The 23,355-nt window shown below is 33.0% G+C and overlaps 3 protein-coding genes across 5 annotated transcripts in view; 2 read left to right on the top strand and 1 right to left on the bottom strand.

Moving 5' to 3' along the window:
- Positions 1-1,498, top strand: part of sfl (N-deacetylase and N-sulfotransferase sfl) — a 140,936-nt gene extending 139,438 nt beyond the window's left edge. For both annotated transcript variants that reach the window (XM_018511714.1, XM_018511716.1), the window contains exons 11-13: positions 274-552; positions 775-1,072; positions 1,153-1,498. In XM_018511714.1, coding sequence (XP_018367216.1) covers positions 274-552; positions 775-1,072; positions 1,153-1,263 — 688 coding nt within the window. In that variant the 3' untranslated portion in view covers positions 1,264-1,498. The remainder of the gene's footprint in view (positions 1-273; positions 553-774; positions 1,073-1,152) is intronic.
- Positions 1,499-4,295: 2,797 nt separating this feature from the next.
- On the bottom strand, positions 4,296-9,403 carry Amt2l (Amt-2-like protein). 2 transcript variants are annotated; one of them, XM_018511701.1, is made up of 3 exons: positions 8,532-9,403; positions 5,555-6,347; positions 4,296-5,114 (listed from the first exon to the last, which is right to left on the bottom strand). In XM_018511701.1, exons 1-3 carry the CDS (start codon positions 9,246-9,248, stop codon positions 4,567-4,569), a joined length of 2,058 nt encoding a protein of 685 aa, XP_018367203.1. In that variant the 5' UTR covers positions 9,249-9,403; the 3' UTR covers positions 4,296-4,566. The 2 variants fall into 2 exon arrangements, with proteins under 2 accessions (XP_018367203.1, XP_018367204.1); XM_018511702.1 differs by having other exon boundaries at positions 4,296-5,099.
- A 1,350-nt stretch (positions 9,404-10,753) lies between these two features.
- Positions 10,754-23,355, top strand: part of MCU (mitochondrial calcium uniporter) — a 67,388-nt gene continuing 54,786 nt past the window's right edge. The window contains exon 1 of the mRNA XM_018511718.1: positions 10,754-11,053. Coding sequence (XP_018367220.1) covers positions 10,949-11,053 — 105 coding nt within the window. The 5' untranslated portion in view covers positions 10,754-10,948. The remainder of the gene's footprint in view (positions 11,054-23,355) is intronic.

The following is a 23,355-nucleotide window of genomic DNA, read 5'->3' as shown; positions in this document are numbered from 1 at the left end:
ATATTTAATATTTCATGTTAATATGTGCCAGAATAAAGTATAAAATATCTTGTAAATATATTAGTGTTTTGATAGCTCTACCTTAATACTTTTATATGCAGAATAATTAGAGGAATCAAGTATGTAAAAAAAATCATTTAATTCCATTTTAAAACGTGATGTTGACCTTCATATCTTTTTTGTGCTTTCATTTAAAAGAAAAATAAGAAATAAATTAAAATAGGACATCCTGCATAAAGCAGACGGAATACATACCTTTCATTGCTTTTACAGGTACATGAGCTTCTTTCCAGCATCAAAAAACGAGAGTTCTCGATATCTCTTTGAAAAATCTGCTACTTATTTTGACGGAGAATTAGTACCACGAAGAGCCCATGCACTTTTACCAAGAGCTAAACTAATCACCATACTGCTCTCTCCAGCTAGACGTGCTTATTCATGGTACCAACATACCAGAGTACATGGAGATCCGGTAGCGAACAATTACTCCTTCCATGCGGTCATCACAGCGAGTGATTCTGCTCCGAAATCCCTACGGGATCTTAGAAATAGGTAACATAATTGAACACGAACGATTACGTAAGACGTATTCACTTAACAATGTATTAATAGACATTATTTGCAACAGTAATTAGTTAAAAGTTAATGATCGCCAAAATAATGAATGCCAAAAAACTTATATCTTCGTATAATTTTATATATGATTTAATTAACAAAACATGCCATGTATTTTAATTGTCATAAGTTGCAAAACGATACTATATTCAATTACAGATGTTTAAATCCTGGAAAGTACGCCCAACATTTAGAGAGATGGTTATCGTTCTATTTACCGCAACAATTACACATTATCGATGGCGAGCAGTTACGACAAAACCCTGTGGAAACGCTGCATGAATTGCAACGATTTCTAAAAATAACACCCGCCTTCAATTATTCCTCACACTTGAGGTACGATCCGAAAAAGGGTTTTTTTTGTCAAGTAACTAACGAAGATCGCACTAAATGTCTTGGTAAAAGTAAAGGTCGCCAGTATCCACCGATGGAAGACAGATCGTACAAATTATTACAGGTAAAGTTTTTGTAGTAAATTTTCTTATTCAGCATATAAGACAATCGTATCTATTTGCAAACATGCTGTGTCTTTTGCAGAGGTATTATTTGTCCCACAACACGGCTCTAGTGAAATTATTAAAGCGGCTTGGGTCCAGAACGATTCCACAATGGTTGAAGGAGGACCTTACCGACACTGTGATGACCTAGCAAACGCCAATCACATGAAACTTTAATGTTTCCCGGCTGCTCGCTTCCGCTGTCAGCGAGATACGTCGCTTGCTAATGGAAGACTTGTAAAATAATTGTACATTCAAAACTCCACTGGATTTCACATCTTTAAAGGAAGGACCATGCTGGCCTATCTCAGTGGACTGGCCTAATATAATTGAAGACCCTACAAAAGCTAGTCATATAAGCGATTTTACGAAGTCCCAGTTGTAATTGTCGATCACTGTTAAGCTAATAATACTAGTTTCACTGTTATTATTCTCTTTATTTTATTATTATTATATTATTACTGTATTACTATTATTATTATCATTATCATCGTTACCGCGTCGTAGAAATCAAGGATATTAATCACTCACTAGTGCCATTGTCCAGCAATAATTAGGCACCTTTCTATTTCCCCATGTATAAGTTGAGCAAAAAGCCAATCAATACATATAAATTGAAAATTATGTAAAAGAAAGATATATCTTTACAAAAAATATGACAGACCTGTTTTTATAAATTTTATGACGTAAGAAAAGATTTCGTATATATCAAGAAGAATGTCCATGATAGAAATTTATAAAATATCTAATGCTGAACATAAATGAATTTTTGCTATCAACGCGATACGCGTGTTGTAACGAATGATATTGAAGAGTATCTTTTCGGCAAAATGCAATATTTAAAAAAATTAAAGTTCACTTTTCTTAATATCAGACTGTCCAAATCATATTGTTTTGAGAAATGTATATTCTTCATAAGTAAGTGTAAGGATCGATGAATTGTATTATCAGATTTTTGAACCAGACAGTTCATCGATTATTCTTCTTGCACTAATCATCGGATCGTCCATGCGAGCGTGAGATTTCAGGAGTTTGAGAGCTTTTCTCTTAAGCCCACCACTTTCGGAGATACAGTGTATATTAATTCTCGTTATATATTTAAGATCGATGACGATGACAAGAAATCTATGTATATTTTGACAATACTATTCTTGGTATCCACGGTGGAAAGGCCAACAAAAGATGTGTGATCGCGTCCGTTTGTATATTGATGTAACGCATTATTTTGATGTTAATATAGGTGTATTATAGTATATAAAAAAATAGGGTGAAAACTTGAAACCGACAATTCAGGTATATCCAAGATGAGTTTGGAAGTTTGCCAATCTCAGATGCGTTAACGAACATACATCCATTTGCAATAATCAACACTATCAGAGAGTTGAAACTTGTGCGTTTATTAAATCAATAAACGATTCTTTGGCGCACTATGCAAATTACCCGCTGATAAATTGTATGAAAATATTTAAGATTTGACACGATTATTGCGAATTGCGTACAGTGATACATCGTGGATTTGATCATTGTTGTAAAAAGTAGAAATAGAATCTTATTTTTCAGCGGGTAAGTTCAAATAATTACACAGTGATTTTTCGAAATTGTTTTTTAGCATACTTTTCAAATTCAATATATGCAGAATCTTTATTGTGTAACTACTTGTTTGGAAATGATATTAGTATCATACAATATTTATTTTACTTTAAAAGAATATACATCGAATCGACCTAAGAAGATTTTGTTGGTCAAGAAAACAATAGAATCTAATTATTGTATACGTATATTTTTTTATATTTATTTGTCACTTATACGTATATATAATATCATCTCCAATAATGTAAACTACATGTACAAATATTTTTAATAATACTGATTGTATCTGTGACCATATCTAATTGTACATTGTAACGAATTCATGAGATTTCAGAATCTCATGGCAGATATCTGCATATAATATCTGCTTGCTGCACTTTTTCTATAGAAAAGTGTACGAATATCGTATATATGGCCCGTTAGGAAAAAGTCCAAAACGAGCAATATAAGATCAGGAGAGAATTTTTTTTATTTGCAATTTCATCACTATATTAATTGTCTCGCATTGTGAATGTTTCTGATGATGCCATTACATTGAGTGTTACGTATGAAACAATGTTATATTTAGACAGAACCTTTTGTTATGTTTGTACAACTTGTTTTCATTTTTATACTGCCGTTAAAGCTATGCCATTGTAACGTTTAACAAATCATGTACAAAGTTTATTGTTAGTCTTGTAATAGTAGTTACTAATGATAATGGTAATATCAACTGATCTGTTTCGTCGAATCGTGCCATTTTACTAATGTTGTATATATTATTATGATTATAATGTATCAATCGGATTTTTAGAGTCAATATCCTTAATTTGGTTCAGTATGGCGGTAGCAACAAATGTCCGGATTGCTACTACCTGACAATAACCTGATGGCAGACAGAGATAAGTAATAAATCCCGTGAAATTTATCAGAACATGATTGTCGCACATATAAACAGAATTAGCATTAACATTACCTCATCACTGATCTTCATTTTCTATTTACTTTTATCTTTTTATATTTGATATTTTTCTACAATTATATCTTTTCCACAAAATTTTAAAAACTATGATTAAAATAAAAAGCAATACAATTACATGTATTACCAACGTCTGAGTGTTCAGTTTTATGAATTAAAAATGATTTTCTCGTCTCATTTTGTACATATTAGTTATTGTCATCAGTGGTAGCGTACTCTCTGTTAATTGCTACAAAATTTCGCGAGTGCATTTGTTTGCGTATAACACAGAAATGGCGAGCACTTTGTAAATATTCTGTTTGAATATAGACTGCCCAGGAAAAGAAAATGCCATTGTTGTGCGAATAAACGAAACTGCGCGTAGAGGATGTGTGTACGACACTTCAATTATTTAACTTATGACTATTCTAATGTAAAATATTGTAATAATTGTACGAATAGTCTGTAAGTTCTAATAAAAGAAGCACCAAAAATCCTACATTGGATTGTTTTGTAAATGACAACATATTGAAGTGATATTATATGCAATATATAATACATTTTTTCTAGTACGCATATTTTGAATATCTTTCTTAATTTTAATTTCACACATTTTATTTACAATTCTTTTATACTATTCATTTAATTCTCTTTGTTCTTTTCAGAGTACATTTGTTACCTATTTTATATGCATCAACATCTTAGAACTGAAACAATTTTAGAATGATTATATTAAAATAATTTAGAACGATATGCGGTAATGATAGTCCAGCTTTTTCATCTTCAAAGTTATATAATATCTTTAATCGTTCCAGTTCCAAGAAATTGATGTAGCTTCTTTGATAACTTCGCTGTTTCGACATATCAATATCTTCTACGGCTTTTACGCACTTGAATCGAATCTCTTGTTATGGTTGATAGAGTTACTTATAATATATTTGCGCTATAAATCAATGAGTCCTTGTTTATTGCAATATCTTTTATGGATTCGTTCAAGTCTGATGTCTTTGCAAGGATAATGTCATCGTCGCATGAATCACTGGATGAAGAATCCAAGCAATTTGGTCCCAACACAACTTTCAAATCTTCTTTGACAAATTCATGATGTAAATTCATAAATTTTATGGTCCTTCGAAGCTGATAATTCGATTCGTTCAAATTCTTTCGATCTCCAGACACATTAAAATATTCCGAGATTAGATTTTTGTCCCCAGCATTAAAACCATCGATACTGAATTGGACGCTATTTTTCTCGATTTCAAATTCTTTCAAAATCTCTTCATCTATTTCCTCAATAGGATCTAAAGTACACTTTATCTCCTTTCCAAGAAATCTTTTCCCTCCAATTTCTGAAAGATCCTTGCCAATCGATTCACCAGTACCACCTTTATTTTCTATTAACGCCGGAGTACTCCCAGATAAAGTATGCACTTGTCTTACTTTCTTTACTCTTGCTCCTACTAAATACATTATTGCTGTTACCGAGAAGATTGAAAATGGCTGTTTTCAACGGACTCAACAGTTGAGTGAACGCTCGCTGTTATTGATGTATTCTTTTAGATCATCCAATCAGCGTTTTAGATCTTGAAGAATACATCAATAGCAGCGAGTGCTCACTCAACTGTCGAGTCCGCTGAACGCAGCCAATGATTTATTCTTTATGTATTTCGAAGCTGGTAATATCTTATCGTATAATAGTTATAAACTCTACTTTTTTAATTATAATATTATTTAATTATATATATTTTTATTTACCAATTATTAGAATAGTTAACGAAAAATTATTGAAAAATATAAAAATAAAAAAAAACGCGAAAAAATATATATAAATATTTTTTAATATTAAATTTATATTGAATTAAGATACCGAAGAAAAATGTAAGTACGTATTTTGGATTTCATAAATATTACCGACCCGGCATTGGAATTTTTGTAACGTTAGCTTCAATTTTGACGTTCACGTTCTGTTGGTTCGTGACGGTAGGCCTTTCTTCTTCAAGCTTATTTATCTTTTCTTGATACTTCGAAAATCTGAAATCAATGCACGGATGATGTCCTGTGTTGGAAGTTGAATCCAGGTAAAGGCAACCACTATTAGGAGAGAAAAGTTTTTGCAGAAACGATCTTGACAGAGCTCTATCGACAGCAGCGTTGCCCCGTGCATGATTCAAACATTCCGATCTATTACAGAGTATTCCGCAGCACTCCATAATACTGAAGATCAGCAGCATTGCTGTGCCAACTAGGGCCAGCAATGCAGCCAAGGAGATTAATTGCCAAGAGAAATTCAATAATATCGTCATGGTATCCTCGTCTGTACGCATCGCGCAGATGGGAGCAAGGATACTCCCAAGGATCGCGCAAATAAAATGTACGGCTACGACGTTGCAATAATCCTCCAGGGTGCTGTGAAAAATCCATGTGGAGACGAAATGGAACACGATACCTCCCAGGGAGCCCAATACGATAGCTACTTGCGGTGAATAATCGTTTGGTGCAGCCGACACCATTATCACACCGGCGATCGTTCCTTGAATGCATCTCATTAACGTCCAATGATCATAAATATCACGGTCGAGGACGAAGTGTAGAGCCACGATTATCAATGTGCACGAGGACGCGGCTAGCAAATTGTTGACGTATGCGTGCGATGAGTCCCGTGCGAACATTCGGTACTTGTCATGCTCATGCGAGCTCGTGCACAAACCCTGCAAATGTACGCATTGTTGTACACTAGCAGTTAGCGGGTTAGCGATTCTTTTTCTGCATGGAAAAAGAACGGTTCTGTATTTACAAATTTAGCTACGTATAGATGTCAAACTAATTTTGTTGGAACATCAAAATAATTGTGTCAAACTGGTTGCTAGAATGTTGAAACTTTTGCATTACTCATTATGCTCAAACGTTCTACATAATTATTTTGATGATCCAACAAAATTAAACTATTCTGTAACTCTTAACGATTGTAATTCAGTGTTATAGTGTTGCGCAACTTTTTTACTATGTATAAAACTTGCGCAACGACGTTGCTACAGTTATAATCGTTAAGAGTTACAGAATAAGTCCTTCCCTAAATCAATAATTTCTATTTTTCTTCCTCGAATTAAATAAAGTTGATTTATTTAATTTTAATATCTTTAAACAAGAGTAACAATATAAAATTAAAGAGTGATCCCAAAAACATACATTTTTAGTCTATATATTTTTGTAGTATTATTTACGGAATAAGAAGAAATATGTGTTTAGGAATAAAAATAATCTTGTAATGACTCAATAATAATAAACAATAAATAACAAGAAGGGGCTACAAGCCAGTTTTTTATGTATTTTAAATTCTTAGAACATACGTTTCGACTTTATTATTAGGTCATCCTCAGTGTAAAGAAACTAAACGCAAATTTGACAAAATTAATAAAACGGTTGAAATTATACAATTTATAGTTACGCAAAAAGTTGGTAGTATTTATTCTATTTATCTTCCACACAATGCAATGCTTTTCATTCTGGTAATATTATCGGTTATATTCTTCCATTATAACAGTCGCAATAAGTCCAGTCAAATTACTTGTATTGTATTAGATAATACAATACAAGCAATTTAACTGAACTGGTTTCAATTTTTATCTCTGATCGCATTTCTTTCTTGCGAATTAAATTGACTCATTGTTTCAATTACTGATTATATCCTGATTTACCAATCCCAGTTGAGAATGTGTGCTGATACATTTTTATTTAATGACTCATCATGTTCAATATTTTTATCATTATAGACTTATTGCGACTGTTATAATGGAAGAATATAACCGATAATATTACCAGAACGAAAAGCATTGCATTGTACGGAATAAATACTACCAACTTTTTGCGTAACTATAAATTGTATAATTTTAACCGTTTTATTAATTTTATCAAATTTGCGTTTAATTTCTTTACATTGAGGATGACCTAATAATAAAATCGAAACGTATGTTTAGAAAACCTTTTTTGTGCAGAATTTTAAGACAAACAACTTTTATCTTAAACATTTTTTTCGTATCTGCATCCGTAAAAATTCGGAAAAAATTTCTTTGGGCATAGTTTTATCCCTTTAAAAAATTAATCAATAGGGGTGGACGGGTTAAAAAACCATTCTGACTAATTTTTTCAAAATCTTACTATTACATATTAAGGAAGTACGAAATTTCTTTTTGTGTTAATGCTTGAACAATATTGAATCAAATAGCATCATTTGGCATACAGTTTGATTCGAAATTCGATGGTCACAAAATGGGCTTTTTGGAATCACTACATATTCTTACGTTTAAAATAAATCTTTACTTAATGTTATGCATAATGCTGGCACCAGTATTTGGCACGAAACTGATATCCATGATCATTTTGTTTTAGATTTAAGAATTTTCTGTTTTAAGTCCAACGTCCACGATGCTAGAAATCGATCTGAAATCTCGGACAGAGAAACAATTAACAAATCACATTTGAACAATTTGGTCAATATCACATGACTAATGCGATTGGTCAATTTTTTCTTCATCCGAGGTCTCAGATCGATTTCTAGCATCGTGAATATTGGACTTAAAACAGAAAATTCTTAAATCTAAAACAAAATGATCATGGATATCAGTTTCGTGCCAAATACTGGCCTTAAGAATAAAATATTTCTTTTAATAATAAATATTATTTCTATATTGATTCTCTATTTTATGGTACATCGAAGAATAATACCATATTTGACCCAAAAATCTTTTCTGTAGATGTAATTTTCGTAATGTGCCAAAGAAACTTAAATTTTTTCCACCGAGCTTGACAACTATAATTTTAGATTATAAAAAACTAAGTATTTTTTATTTTATTAATTCTATTCATTTGACGGTCGCATCCAGCAAGATATTTACTTGAAGCCCAGCGAAGATTAACAGTAGACCCCCGAAAACGTTCCGGGCAGAGCCAGGGATGATGCTCGCGTCATCCAAGCCTTTTAATCTGAACATTTTTCTGCCAAGAACGATGCATCCGATCAGACCTGAGAGTCCTCCGATTATGTGAATCACTGCTGCACCAGCTTGATCCTTGAAGACCACCGTCTTTCCACTTAATTCATTCTTCGCCATCCATCCCATCCACGCCCAATGGATGAGCAACGGTTGGATCAGGCCTGACAAGAGGATGCTCACCAGCAGGTATCCTGCTATGTGCATCCGGCCTGCGATGGCGGTGGTACAAATCGCCGATGTGATTGCCACTGCCTGCCATCCCACAATCGCTTCGTTCTTATCAATCGTTGAATCACTGATCCAATGACCCGCGCCGATCAGACCAGCTATGTCGCCGTTGTAGGCAATGAGGAAGCCCGTTAGGAAGTACATAACGGTAACGCAACACAGATCAACCGCATTTTGAAGGAGTATCAAATTAACGTTGTTAATCGGCCCATTGCCGATCTGGATGACAACAAAGCCGATGCGCAGCAGAATTGTCAGGACGAGACGAATCAGCGAGTTCCAGTGGAGATGTGTGGTAGAGACAGCAGTATAGTTGCCGAATATGTGAGGCTGAACGGCATAATCGTAATAGTTTTCGGCGTAAAAATAGTCTTTAGTAACGGACGACATTCTCTCTCCTCTTGAAGTTGGGTGTCTCTTCTTGGGTGCGCTATCACGTTATCATATCGTTGTTTGTCATGATCGAGATAAGCTTCAAGATTTGATACATTTTGCATGCGGAGATGACGTTTCTGTTGGGGTTGAAATGATTGACAGGAGACTGAAATTGCACCTGAATGGAAATGAATGAAATAGCGTGCGCAATTAAATTGTCTGTTGTTTTATCGAAAATTATTAAAGTGATTTTACAGACTTCTATACAGAAGTATATAAGATGCGTTCGGGAAGACACTATTTGTGTCATTCTATTTTCATCATTTATTTAGACGTAAAAAAGGATGAAATAACACAAACAGCGGTAATAGCGTCTCCCCGAACGCACTTATATAATTTTCTATGGCTGTGTTCCAAAATTGACTACCAGTGCTGAAAGTCTATAGTGCACGTGACGCGAATTGTAGATTTCCAGCTCTGACAGTAAATTTGGAATAGAACGCAACCTATATATAGAAGTCTGTAGATGACATCAAAGCTGCGTTCGCGTTCGGGAATATACACCGAGTGCCTTCAAGTATTATACTATGCTCGTTATTCACGAAGGTAAACAAGGATAAACTGATACCTGGAGGCACGATGTGTATTCCCGAAAGCAGTTTAAATTATAGATCATTAAGAAAAGAGTGTAAAATTATTTAATACTTGGTTGTGCGGAGTAGTCGCGGAGAAACATACTTCCGTTCACCAATTTGAAACTGCAAAGTGCAAGTCAAACATTAAAATAAAAATCGAATAAGAATGTCTCGCGAAAGCAGTAGATTTGTATTCATCAAAGTATCTTAAGAAAAAAAAAAAGAAAGGATAATATCTAAACTAATATAAAGAAGTCTGTTTCAAAACTAATGTTAGAAGCAACCTGTAACAATAATCCATTGCATAACATTTTTTTAATTTTCTGGTCGAAACTGTAAATATTGGATATTGTTTTTGAAAGTTTTCCATTTTATTAAAATAAAAAAAGAAAATTATAGACGTGTCGCGTCAGTCGGAAATTTTTTATTTAACAAAAATGGAAACTCGAAAAACAATATTCAATATTTAGAGTATCGACCGTTTCGACTAGAAAACGAGAAAAAACATCAACTGCAGTGTTGTGCAATTTACATGGACCATTCCCTACAACGTCGGGAACTCGCGCATGTGTGCATATACGGTATGCGCGTGACAACGGAGCACGTTGATTCCGAGAACAGCGTTTCCACGGACGACGACATCTCCGCGATCCGTATCTAGGCAGTAGGAACGAATCAACCGAATCGTGATTCGAAATATGCCGCTAACAGCAGCGTCAACGCTGTTCGACCTAGTTCGACCAATGCGCGTCGAGTATGGCGCGGTGCGCATGTCACGTCGCACGTCGTCGGCCGCCGCGCCGCAAGGTCGGGGTCTCGGGTGGTCTCGGGTCTCGGGGTCCGCGCGCGCGAGTCGCGATATCGTCTGCCGGGTCTGCCCGCCGCGGACGGTAACTGCCGAGTGCGGTAGTCGCTCATAGCCGGTTGTCGGTTCACTCAAGCCGCGCGACGCGGGTGGCAGGCGGGAGTTTGTTGTCCCTGTCGACTCGTGCGCGAGGGAAGAGCGAACAGCAAGTGATCCGCGCGTCGAAACGTCGTCGGATCGGACGGTGCGCCCGGCTCTTTCACAGCGGCGACGAAATGGCAGCGGTATCGTTTCGGGCGATATTCGTCGTGAGGTGGTGCGAGATGAGCCGCGTGCTGACCGCCACATCCTACCTAGCCCCAACGAGGCGGTACCGAAAGGTGAGAGAGTGCACGTTGACAACGCAGGCAACGTAAAACGAGCGAATCACACCTGGACTACGTTCAAATTCCCGCATTTTTTTACCTGAGTGCCACCCAGGTATCGTTTTATATCCTTGTGTTTATTAATATGTTAAATAAAGGTAAATAATATCTGGAGAGCACTCGGGGTGGGAATCTGAACGCACCCCTGCGCGACCTGCGGTGGCCCTTTGGCAATTCCGCTCGATGAAAATCTCTTTCCTCTCCCCCTGTTTCTCTCAGAGTAGTCGGGAGTATTTATTCGGAGGATATGTGGAGCTATACAAGGGATCGTGTGACAGAGAACGGCGATATACATTGGTTATCTCAAAGCCGATGGGCATTGGTTTATTTTGAATACATAAGCGTGCGGATTAGGCAAATTAATTGATATTGCGGGGCTCAGATGTCTACTCCTCATGGCCCCCATCCTACTCGCACTCGCGGTAGCTGCGTTAACGTGTTATATGAGGTCGCCGAGACCGAGATCCTACTTCTCCCACCTCTCATCCATGCGAAGCGTTACCCTGGCCCCGGCCCCGGCACGAGTCCCACCTTCGAGCCGTTTGCGTGTACAATGTACATACAATAGCGTTAGCGGGTCTTTATCACACATGCGCCTTCCGAATGCACGCGATACCTTTGGTACCGCGCCTCTCTATCTCGACTAAGTACTCAATTGCAGGAAAGCCTATAATGTTAATAAAACCGGTAACGAGAGAGAGAGAGAGACGAGATACCGGATTTGAACGGAGTTAATCGTTTCTGATTACTCTTCATCCATTTTTAATTCTTAGAATATAAAAAAAAGATGAAGAGTTAAACCAAGATTAAAATTAAACTACATTGGTAGAAACGGATATAAAGTGTTCTGGGAAAAATCGTATTTTCTTCTATGTTCTATTTGTTTTTTTTTTTTTTTTCGGAAATTTTTTGCTGTGCTCGCAGATTAAAAATGATGTAAAGTATAATTATAATTCCGATACGTGATATCAAACGTACGTGCGTGTGTTACTCGACTCCGCTACATTGTGAGAAAAATGTACTAAATTTTAATAAATATAATATTTATTCGAATAATAGTAGAATATTTACTAAATGTATTCATTTGGTACATGAATTATTAATTCGACATAATTATTTTTTTATTTAGTAAAAATTTATTTACTGTAAGTAAATGTTAAATTAATACTATTTAGACAAATATTTAGTAAAATTTAGAATATTTTTTAGTGTGATGACTTTATATTATAATGTAATTTGTCGCGTAGGACGAGAATTGATAATTTCGAGAATAATGTAAAGCGAGAGACACATTTGTTACTTAATTATTTATTATCGTGAACATGCACATGATCGCTTTAAATTATTTGATAATTACAAACAAAATGATACGCTAATATAAACATACATATTCTCAGCAGAATTAACGCAAAACATTTGTAATACATGTTATTAAAAAAATTGGAAATTATTTCTATAATTTTAACGTCATATCTACTGTTAAGAAATCTAGTATCTATAAATTAAAAAAAAATAATATAATATATGCTTTTTCTGGTTTTTTTTTAAAGAATTATTTAAGAAATTCGCACTAATTCCACTGCGTTTGTGCATATTAATTATGAATGTAGGAACAAAAGTAAGTTGATAGTTTACTTTTCCTTATTAAGAAAAATTATAACAAAAAGCTGCTTCTAAGTATTTACATCGATAATATTATAAATATTAAACAATCAAATCATTTTGTGTCATGTATTTGCTTAAAGTTAATTGGCTAGTGTGTTCTTAGTTCCTACAAGAAATATATGAGTAATTTACGCAAAAAAATTTTACATTAAAATGTTATCATTCTTCTGATTACTGCACGCAAACGTGCGGTTAAGAGATAAAAAGCAAATCATGTACACATCCCGATGCGTATACGTCCACCGCGTGCGCGCTGTGCAGATCACATCTGCAGTATGACAGCATTAATTACCATAACGCTTAGTAATTAAAGAAATTATAATTATAACGGGTTATATAATTATAAAATGAAATTAGAGAAAATATTTCTGCAATTTTTATTTCTCGTTATTTTAATTCCGATATAGAAATATACTTCAATTATTTATATTTTATTCTTAATATTCATGTTTTTACATTTTGTTTATAGGAATTATAAGATATACGTATTTACAAGACGAATACGATCAATTAAAACGACAATAATATATTTATAATTACTTATGAAACTAAAAAATGGTTAAGATGAATATGAGAAATAACCAGAGAAGTGGAATAATAATATGAATATTATATTATTATATATATATATAAATATCGCGTCATTGCTTTATATTAAATTTTAATATAGATGTCAACTTCATGTTAATATACAATCCAGCCTTTTAAATCAGCATCTATATAGTTATTTATATTTAGCATGCATCAATCGATTTTTAACATTTTTTATAGCTTAAAATAAACCGCCTTCGCAAACTATCATCGAGCAAAATGCAAAAAATATGACGTTCAAAGTAAATAAACAGCTGCATGACCTAGACAGAAAGAACAATTTTATTAAAGTATCTAAAAATTTAGGTATAGATCTGAAAGTAATTGTGTTGGCCTATCAAAATAATTATGTAGGAAACTCAAGCATAATGAGTAACGACGCAAATAGTTTTAACATTCTAATAAGCAGTTTGTGAACATCCTATATATAATTTTTTGCTGACTCCAATAAAATAATTTGAGATCTAACTAAATTTTTAGATACTTCATCAAAACTTTTAATGATGTAAAATTTTTATAAATTCAACGAGACTCAGGATAAATTATTAAACAGAAATGGATTGTTATTATCAAACACACAACATACTTTAGAATACCGCATGTTTGTTTTCCTACAGAATTGTGTAATCCAGTAATTTTTTTTTATTCCCCGTTCAATGCTGGTATATAACGGAAATTCAATTTCTGCTCTGTGGACTTTGATAGGAACGTCCAATTAATAGGATGCTCGCGGTGAGCAATATACCCTTGTTCTCGATGTAGACATTGCAATTTCGATAACCGAACCGATTTTCGATGAATTTCCCGGGCATATGCGTCTTCGGTGAATGAAAAAACGAACCGTTAGTGCCCAAGCCACGTTAAACGATCCCGAGTTCATCGTCGCCATGGGAAGAGAAACATTTTCCACGCGAAAAATACAGGTACCACTTATGCTCGTAAATCAAATAGCGTCACGTTTTAGCACCGACCATTGCGCTAATATTTCACTCGGCTCTTAGCAATGCTTTGCTGCTCCACCATTTCCTATGTATTTCGTACGTACACTGTTAGAAATGTTCTTAAATTTCATTAACTTTTAAGTTACATAATTGAATTTAATTTGAATTTAATTTCATGACATTACATTAAATTTAATGTATTTGTAACTAAAAAATACATTTATGTACATGTACATAAAATTTAATGTATTTTTCATAAATTTAATGTACACGTTCATTACATTTAAGTTACTATTGTAACTTAATTTTCAGTTAAATCATTCATTACTTTTAATTTCATTTATAACCACCAGCTTCATTTACATGTAAAGGAAGCTCGTGGTTACATTTCTAACAGTGTACAGATTAAAGTTCACAGGGAGAAGCTCGAGTACCTCGGCTAAAACGGATGAGAAGAAAAGGATGAAAAAATATAGGTCAACATACTGTGCTTAAAGTAGACGTGATCATGACACATACTGAGAAAAATTTTTGGTATTTGTGACATGATATAATAATTATTATAATAGTAGCGTAATAATCATACATGTTATATACTTGGAAAAACAATTTTGCTGATGAAATATCTAAAAATTAATATAACTACAGATATATACGTCAGAATAATTTACCATCAAAATAATTATGTAAAAAATAATTATGAAACACAAACGTAATGAGCAATACTGCAGAAATGTTTGATATTCTAAGCATTCAGTTTGAATGTCCTACGTAATTATCCTACGTAATTATTTTGATAATTCAACAAAATTAATTTCATCTGTATATATATATATGTATATATATATATAGTTAAATTTTTAAATACTTCAACAAAACCATTTGTTCGTGTAATAATAATTATATTTATAATTCTGTGAAAAAATATAACTTAGTATCGAAAATGACTGTAAATATAATTATTATTAAATATCATACAAAATATGGTTAGCTTAATTATATCATAATATAGCATAATAGCTATATTATGATATAATTATAAATTATAGTTAAATTATGGTGAATTATAGTTAAATTATGGTGAAATTATGGTAATCATTTATAGTAATAATAACTATATTTTGTAGTAATTTTTAGTGCTAATTAAATATATGTTTTGATATAACTATAAATATAATTATTATTATTAACATTACACAACAATAATAATCATAATTATAATACTAAAATAGGTCAAATATCGACAACTTTTCTCATCGTCAGTGCCTTTGATTTTAGTGTGACAATTAGTATCACTGATGTTTTTCGAGAGATCTGTTTTATTAATATTCAAAATCCTATATTGTAGACTCGTGTGAATTAATCATAAAGTATTTAAAGCCTTATCAAGTCAATAACATCTGTTTTATTGTTTATAAAAATAGTAAACGTACATAATTACTATTGCAAGCGACAATATTTTTTCTAATCCAAAATCTTTTTTAAACCATTGATTAAACATACGAGGAAAGTTTTTAATATTTGTGTTTATAATTACAGTAAAGTAATTTAAGCACAGCTCCATTTTTATTAATGTTTATTAATGTTAGTAATTATAATTATATTTATATTTCTCTACCAAAAAAATATACAGTTGGTACCAAAAGTTATAAATTATTGTTAAATTTGTTTTCTAATAATTGCCATTTTTTAATATATAGAAATAAACTCGCAGCGTATAATATTCGCATAAAATTTATGCACAATTTAAAAAATAAAGCGACGTGAAAATTAAATTAAAAATTTATGCAGAATAAAATGGAGAAAGGTGGAATATGTAGGTATATTACATATATACGTATGAGTAACATAGGTAGTTTGTTTTTCATTTAAAAGTTGACATAGTCAAAATTAAAATAAAATAAAAAGTGATGTGTAATTAATGTATACTGAAAAATGTGTAAAACTTTAAATATGCCATATTTCCGTATAAACTAAATATGCTGTTGCTCGCGTTATCTGATTCGAGTTTGTTCGTGTCAGCAATCTGGCTAGGAACCAAAATTCTGCAGATGTTACGCTATGACTTTAAGAAATCTTATGATCGTCAAGGTACACAGGTACCTCACATGCGCTTACTATACGTCAATAACGTTCTTTTCTCAAGTCTCTTAGCTATGATAAATGTCAAGGGAGATAAATCTAGTCGCAGGCAGCTGCGATCTTCTCGGCATTTATAAATATTCAGAGTTCCTCAGATCGTCACACCGAAAATATACCATATTCCCTTGTTTTGACCTCGAAAACATTCCACGAATTGCTCTTTGTCGTTGATTTTATTGAAGCAAAATCTTAGGATAGCGAAATAAAATTTTCGAGGGATTGACTTTTAGGCGGAGCCTTGCATATGTGGATGTAATATTTATTCCGAATTCTTTTACCATACCCAAATTATAACTTCTTATATGTCATCGCTCGACTTGAGAACAATTTCATTGACAAATTTGGTCTCATAGAAATCGAATTTATTGTCAGCTTTTAAATTACGAATCTAAAAATCTAAATGCAATTTGATATAATTTGAATATTTAAGATGAAAGCCTCAATAAGTTTTTAAAAACTTGGATCTCTTTTTCCCTTTTTCAGTTTTGATCAAGAAGACAAATTATATCATTAATGATACAACAGGCGATCATAAAAAGTTTCGTATAGCTTTTCTTTTATTCTTGTTCTTCTCTGCTTGTGTTAAAGCCTCAGACTTCTATGGTAAAGAAGCTGTGGTTAAAGCACATAAATTCGCATCAAGTTCTAAAGAGAACCGCTCAGTATCGCACAATTTCGTTTAAGTATATCAGCATCAATTTTCTTTACCGTTGGACAATATTGCATAAATTCAGCGATGTGTAAAATGCAAATTTGCAAGAAATGAGTTTTGGAATGATGTATATTTTATTTCAATGACTCATCGTTCGTGATACGCACGTTATGTCATTACGTCAGACGGAACCCGACGTTTTTTCAAAGAGCACATTTGGTTGGTATTTCATTGAGTTGTCGCGGATTCTCATTAACCTCTTTACGCGTCCCTTGACATTTCACAACGATCACGTAACATATAATATGCCGTTCTTAAGACATAATGCACGAATTCCAATATTTCCTTCCCATTCGTTTTACACAGAAAAAAATAAATGAGACACTGAACGAGACATTAATTAACAGATCGTGAAAAGGTTTACCTAATTACTTCGAAGCTGAATCAATCTATTATCCGATTCGATAAAAGATTTTATTTCTCTCAGCTTGGATAGCAATGATTGTCTCGATGAAATTACCACCGGGTCAATTGTTGGCACTTTGCGGACAATGCCGTTCGAAGTGACAATCGTAGCGAGAAGCGCAAGGCAACTTTAGTCAATCGATTTTCTGTCTATCTATTTTCGTCGCTACTGATACGTGTGCCTCGTCACAGCTGATCCGCATAAATTTGTTGACTCATGTTAGGTGACAGACCTACTGGAAGATATGACGAAGCGTCATACGTTATGTCATTGCCGTCACGTCGGTAGGATGAATAGCAATGTAACGGTACTTATTTTCGTTCCATTTTATTGAAACAGCTTTATTTTCCACGAATTGCTTGCATTTAAAATGTAGAAATTCTAGAACGTGTGGCATGTGAAGAGTATAAATCCTGGAAACTTCAATTGATCCACATAAATTTGTTGACTCATCTTAGATGACAGACCTACTGGAAGATGTGACGAGACGTCATACGCTATGTCATTGCGGTCACGTTCGTAGATGAATATCGATGTAACGGTATTTATTTTTGTTCCATTTATTGAAACTCAGCTTTATTTTCTATGAATTGCCCGCATTTAAATATAGCTTCTAGAGTGTGTGACATGCGACGTATAAGTCCTGGAAATTCGTGCGATAATTGCCCATATCGGATTTAGTCCTTGATGATCTTTACATGTACGCTTTTCTCGGAAAAAATATAATGAACAATTGCGCAAGTGGTAACAGAGGAAATTGCCTATAAAGCTGTTAACTGATTAGGTTTGAGAGATAATTAGTTAATTAATTAAAGTTAATTAAATGTGAATAGAATGAATAGAAATAACAGTATCGAGCTAATACATCGGAAAGTGCGAAATAGTGTCGAATAATTAAAATATAGAACTCATGTAATCGATTTATGAACGAAATCAGCATTTCAATAATTTGATTGTGATTAATGTAATGTAATATTCTCAATTATTACTAGCGATGTACTCTCTCAGCGAATACATTTCCAATTAACATTGGAATTGACGACATAGTTTTCTATGCTGCTGACCTTTTTAGTGCAGAAATATTTCCATTTCAGTTTTAAAATTCAAATAAAAATCATGCGGTGCACAGTTGCGCACAATTTGTAGATGAGTTATTGGTTCATCGCAATGTACAATGATCCCGAATTCGTTTTCAATAACGAATCACAAATTTGAAAAATTGTCCGTGTATTTCAGCAATGTTACGCCAATTTTTACTGTTAAGGTATTCTATTTTTTCTTAATTAAATCATGTCTGCAAACGTTAATTAAAAATTTCTAGAGTCTAAGCGTAAAGCTTTAATTACTCTTTTCGACGAAAGCGAAAACAAATATCAGCACGAAGATTACTTACTGACTGGTTTCTGCAGAGGAAATAAATACGATATTTTTATAACCGACATTTTACTAGCTGAACTTTTTTCCTTTAAAGTTATAGAAATTTTCCACGGAGTTCCATTAATCTACTAGATTCGTGAAAACTCGTACAATCACTTGGACTGCATAGTTCAGGTTTTTATTATGACACCTCTAAGTTTCTGAAATATTCCACCGAGTTTGTTGCATATTTAGAAGTTAAATTAGAAGCAAAAAAATGTTTAATGTTTTATCTTGATTTTTAACATTCCTTTGGTAACTAATAATTTTTTTTATCCATTGTCAATTTGATTACTCTCACGTGTTTATCTAGCATACATATATGATGCTATACATGTAGGCCAGATCTTATCTTAGATACATTATGTTTTATTCCGGAGTAGCAATAACGATTTTTATGAAGATAGAGTGCCATAAAACCTACCTAAGTGTTATCAAGTCTGCGTATTCTGAGAGATTTTATACTTATCTTCACGGAAAAATGATCTTGTTGAAGTATCTAAAAATTTAATAGATCTGAAGATTATTGTATTGGACTATTAAATAAAAGAATTATGTAGAAAACTCAAGCATAATGAGTAATGCGGCAAAGAATTTTGACATTAGCAATAAGTTTGAGCGTTTTACATAATTATTTTGACAATCCAATAAAATTATTTTTAAATTTATATCTAGCTACTTTTGAGATACCTTAGTACAGCTGTTTTTTCCGTGTTGAAACGAAATCCATCAATTTTGCAATTAAAGCATTAAATATCTTCTGTATATTTTTTATATTATGTATATTATAATTTTAATGATAAATGTTATACAAGAAAGAAAGAGCTGCATGTTCATCGGTATTAATAACTAGTTTTTAGTGCTTCCATAGTGATCAAAACAATACTTACCCTCGAATATATTTCCTAGGCGACACTGAACGGCACTTTATTATGACTGTCGAATATATTGGTCTCTATTTCACCCACGATAAATTTCACAAGGATATAATACCATTGCAATAAAAAATCGATTTTATGACAATACAGCGTATCACTTTCTCGTACTGTTTTTGTTAAAGTTTCGTAGCAGAGTGCATACGTAATAGCTAGTACTTTGTTAGTCTTCGTGTTCACGATTTATTTAAGTCGCACTATCGTGTATTCTCCGCATTTTACCTTTTCATAAGCTCTATTCAAGCAGTATCTCATCCGTGGGATTTTTTCACTAACACGGAATGTTCGAAATAAACAAGCTATTATTGAGTTAACCACACATTGGACAAATGTTATTTATCTTGAAAAGCCACATGTATTAAAAACTAAATTGTAGGACTTTTCTTTTCGTTATATTTTGTATTAGCGAGCAGTTTCCGTAAGGAAACTAGATTTCGTAATATTTTATAACATTGCAGTCCTGCAAACGCGAAAATACGACGTACTCCTTGGTATTTTTAATCAGCCAAGTAAATCTGTGTGCCTTTCAATATTTCAAACATGCTTCTATATTTTGCTAAGGGAAAAAAATATTTATACTGAATTATGTACAGTCTTTGTATTATATATCAAGCAAAACTCAACTTTACCATATAAAAAATATGTGTAACGTCTCTGAATTTTCTTTTGTTTGTTACAATCAATCCTTGGAGATGATATCTGTACTAAACAAAAATTGTTGTAAAAATCGTAAAGCAGAAAATGACGGATCTAATTTTAAAAAATATTATAATGATGGATTAAATTGAAATTAAGTAAAAATTAATTAATTTAAAAGAAAATATAGATAAAAAGAATTAAAAAACAGTTTAATATACCATGAACGAAATATAAACTGTATACAACACAGATTATATATGTATAGCTTCTTTTCTGTTTTGAATAATATTAAAGCTCTCGAAATGAATTAAGATAGAACATGCTTCATTTGTCACCCATCATTAAGTTACACGCATGGCTTACTAATGCAGCTTTAATTGCGACGTCTTGTTTACTCGGCTTCGTGCTTCAACATTAGTAAACTATTGTCTTGTTTAACCGGCAAAGCTCGTTAGCAAATCTTGTATCGCTTTCTTCGAAGAGTCGTCGACAAACGAAAATAAAGTTACTTCAATACGTGTTGTATTTGTCGTCGAAATTAACAAATATAATTATATTTAACTTGATTAGGTTGCGGTTAAGGTGGATGTAATATATCAAGCTTGAAAAATGACATTTTTTTTTAATATGCATTTTTATATTATTTTAAATATAATCTAGATAATTATTTGACTTTTTGTTTCCTACGTACCTAATTACTTTAATGAATATTGTTAGTTTTTCATTAAGTCGGATTGTAAAGCAGGGATTGTAAAGAAGGAAAATTCTGAGGATTTAACTAATGTAAGTGCCGCCAGACGGGAGAAAGCCTTGCTACTTCTGTCAATAAGTATTGAAAATTACGTCTAGAGAGAGAGAGAGAGAGAGAGAGAGAGAGAGAGAGAGAGAGTGAGTGAGTGAGTGAGTGAGTGAGTGAGTGAGTGAGTGAGTGAGAGAGACTCTCTAGCACTTAATTACAAAAATAAATCTTTGAAAAAATTTTCGATACTCAAAGTAGCCGATTTAAGTAATCTTTCGCAACGATTAATTTAATTAACTTCTAACTTTGGTTTATTGCGTGAAATTTCTTATTTGTTTAACTTTAGTTAAATTGACTTTCTTGATTCAATCAAACAATAATTAAAGTTGCTTGAACAATGTTTGAAGCTACGTTGTATCATTAATCTTCAACGATCATTTTTGTATTTTAGAAACTTAATCATTTAGTAACTGTACAAAGGAGAGAATAATATAAATATCATCATAAATTTTACTATCAAAATGATTTTGTAGATCTCCGGTATTACTAGAGTTTATGTTTACTGTGTTCAAAATTATAGTTCTAGTTTAGTTCAGTACAATTTTAGTTTATCAGTTCTGCAAAATAGCCATACATAATTAATCAAATTTATCGGACTACTGACTGTTCAAATAAATCTACCATGTGTGCAGCTATTGTGAGAACATTGTTGCTACAAATCTAACAATACTACTCATTACGTATGCGAGCTAATAGCCGCTGGATATTAATGAGAAATGCTAGACGCGCACTTTACTAAGTGAAAAGTGCCAGGCGCAGCTATTGTGAAAAAGTTGCTGGTCCCACCAGTTTACAGATTGGTGTAACCGTTACAGAGTTATCCAAGCGGCTCCGGACTGCGGAGGCTGCGGCAAGCAGGCGCCATAAACATCGATCTGTTCTGCCGCACTCTCCCTACGTTCCAGCCTACTCTGTAGCAAGGACAATCCTTATTATCGTTGTTACTCTTGTAAAGGAACACTTTTTTTGGACACCATAAGAACGAGCAATGTGCTGAAGCTGAAATGCAATAATCATCAAGGCTCGATTAGCAGTCATTGAGCGTGCAAACGTGTCGTTGAGAGCTTTCTTGCTTCCGACAATTGGATAATATCACCCAAAAAAAAATATTCTGCCGTTTAGCGGTTCCGTATTAATGAGGATTTTCTATTTATATATGATCTCGAGAGGATACTCTCCAAAGTAGAAGAATTTCATTTACCCATGACAGGTTGGCTTTAAGATTGCAATCCTTTTAATAATAGAAGAATCTCTTTGCTTGAATTAAATATCATATTTACTTGTGATAAGAAAATTATGGTTATATCTTAATGAAAAAAATAATTCTTTTGTTATTATGTATATATATATTCTTTTTATTTTTCCAGTTTAATTTATATTTTTACTGTTTCGCATACACTTATATTCCGTCTTATTAACTACAATTAATTATTGAAAAACGCATCGCATCGCCGGTGCCGGTAAGATTTGAATCTACGATCCCTAGAACGGCAAGCCTAATACATTTACGCTGAGCTAATCGCACGCTTGTGATCATTGCCAACGGTATACTTCCTATTGTAACCATTCTTAACCCTTACCATACCATCTACAATTTGGTACCTCATCTATACCATCAAGGGTCACTTCAAATCTCTTCGTTTTTTCGCCTCTTCAAAATAATAAAAAGAATCTCTAAAAATTCACCAACATACTTCCAACTTTCTAGAATAAATATTGACTCTTTATTTTGGAAAATAATAAAATGTAGTATAATTTATAATTACCGAAAGACTCAAAGAAACTTACACGAACAGGAATCGCTGGGTCACTAGTTACCCATATTAGTACGGTAAGGGTTAATTTCATGATGACAGTTTCATATTATTAATATTTGATGAGATTACATAGAAATGAAATAACACGCTGGTATTCATTAATTCAAAATAATTAAGATAAATATTATATGAAAAAACACCATTGTGGAACAATATAAAAGTCATGTTGCATGCACAATTTGGTCCCAAAATAA

The sequence above is a fragment of the Trachymyrmex cornetzi genome, unplaced genomic scaffold (assembly GCF_001594075.2).
Source record: "Trachymyrmex cornetzi isolate Tcor2-1 unplaced genomic scaffold, Tcor1.1 scaffold385, whole genome shotgun sequence".
Classification (NCBI taxonomy): Eukaryota; Metazoa; Arthropoda; class Insecta; order Hymenoptera; family Formicidae; genus Trachymyrmex; species Trachymyrmex cornetzi.
The sequence above is the reverse complement of the archived record's forward strand: the minus strand, read 5'-3'. Positions and strand labels throughout refer to the sequence as shown.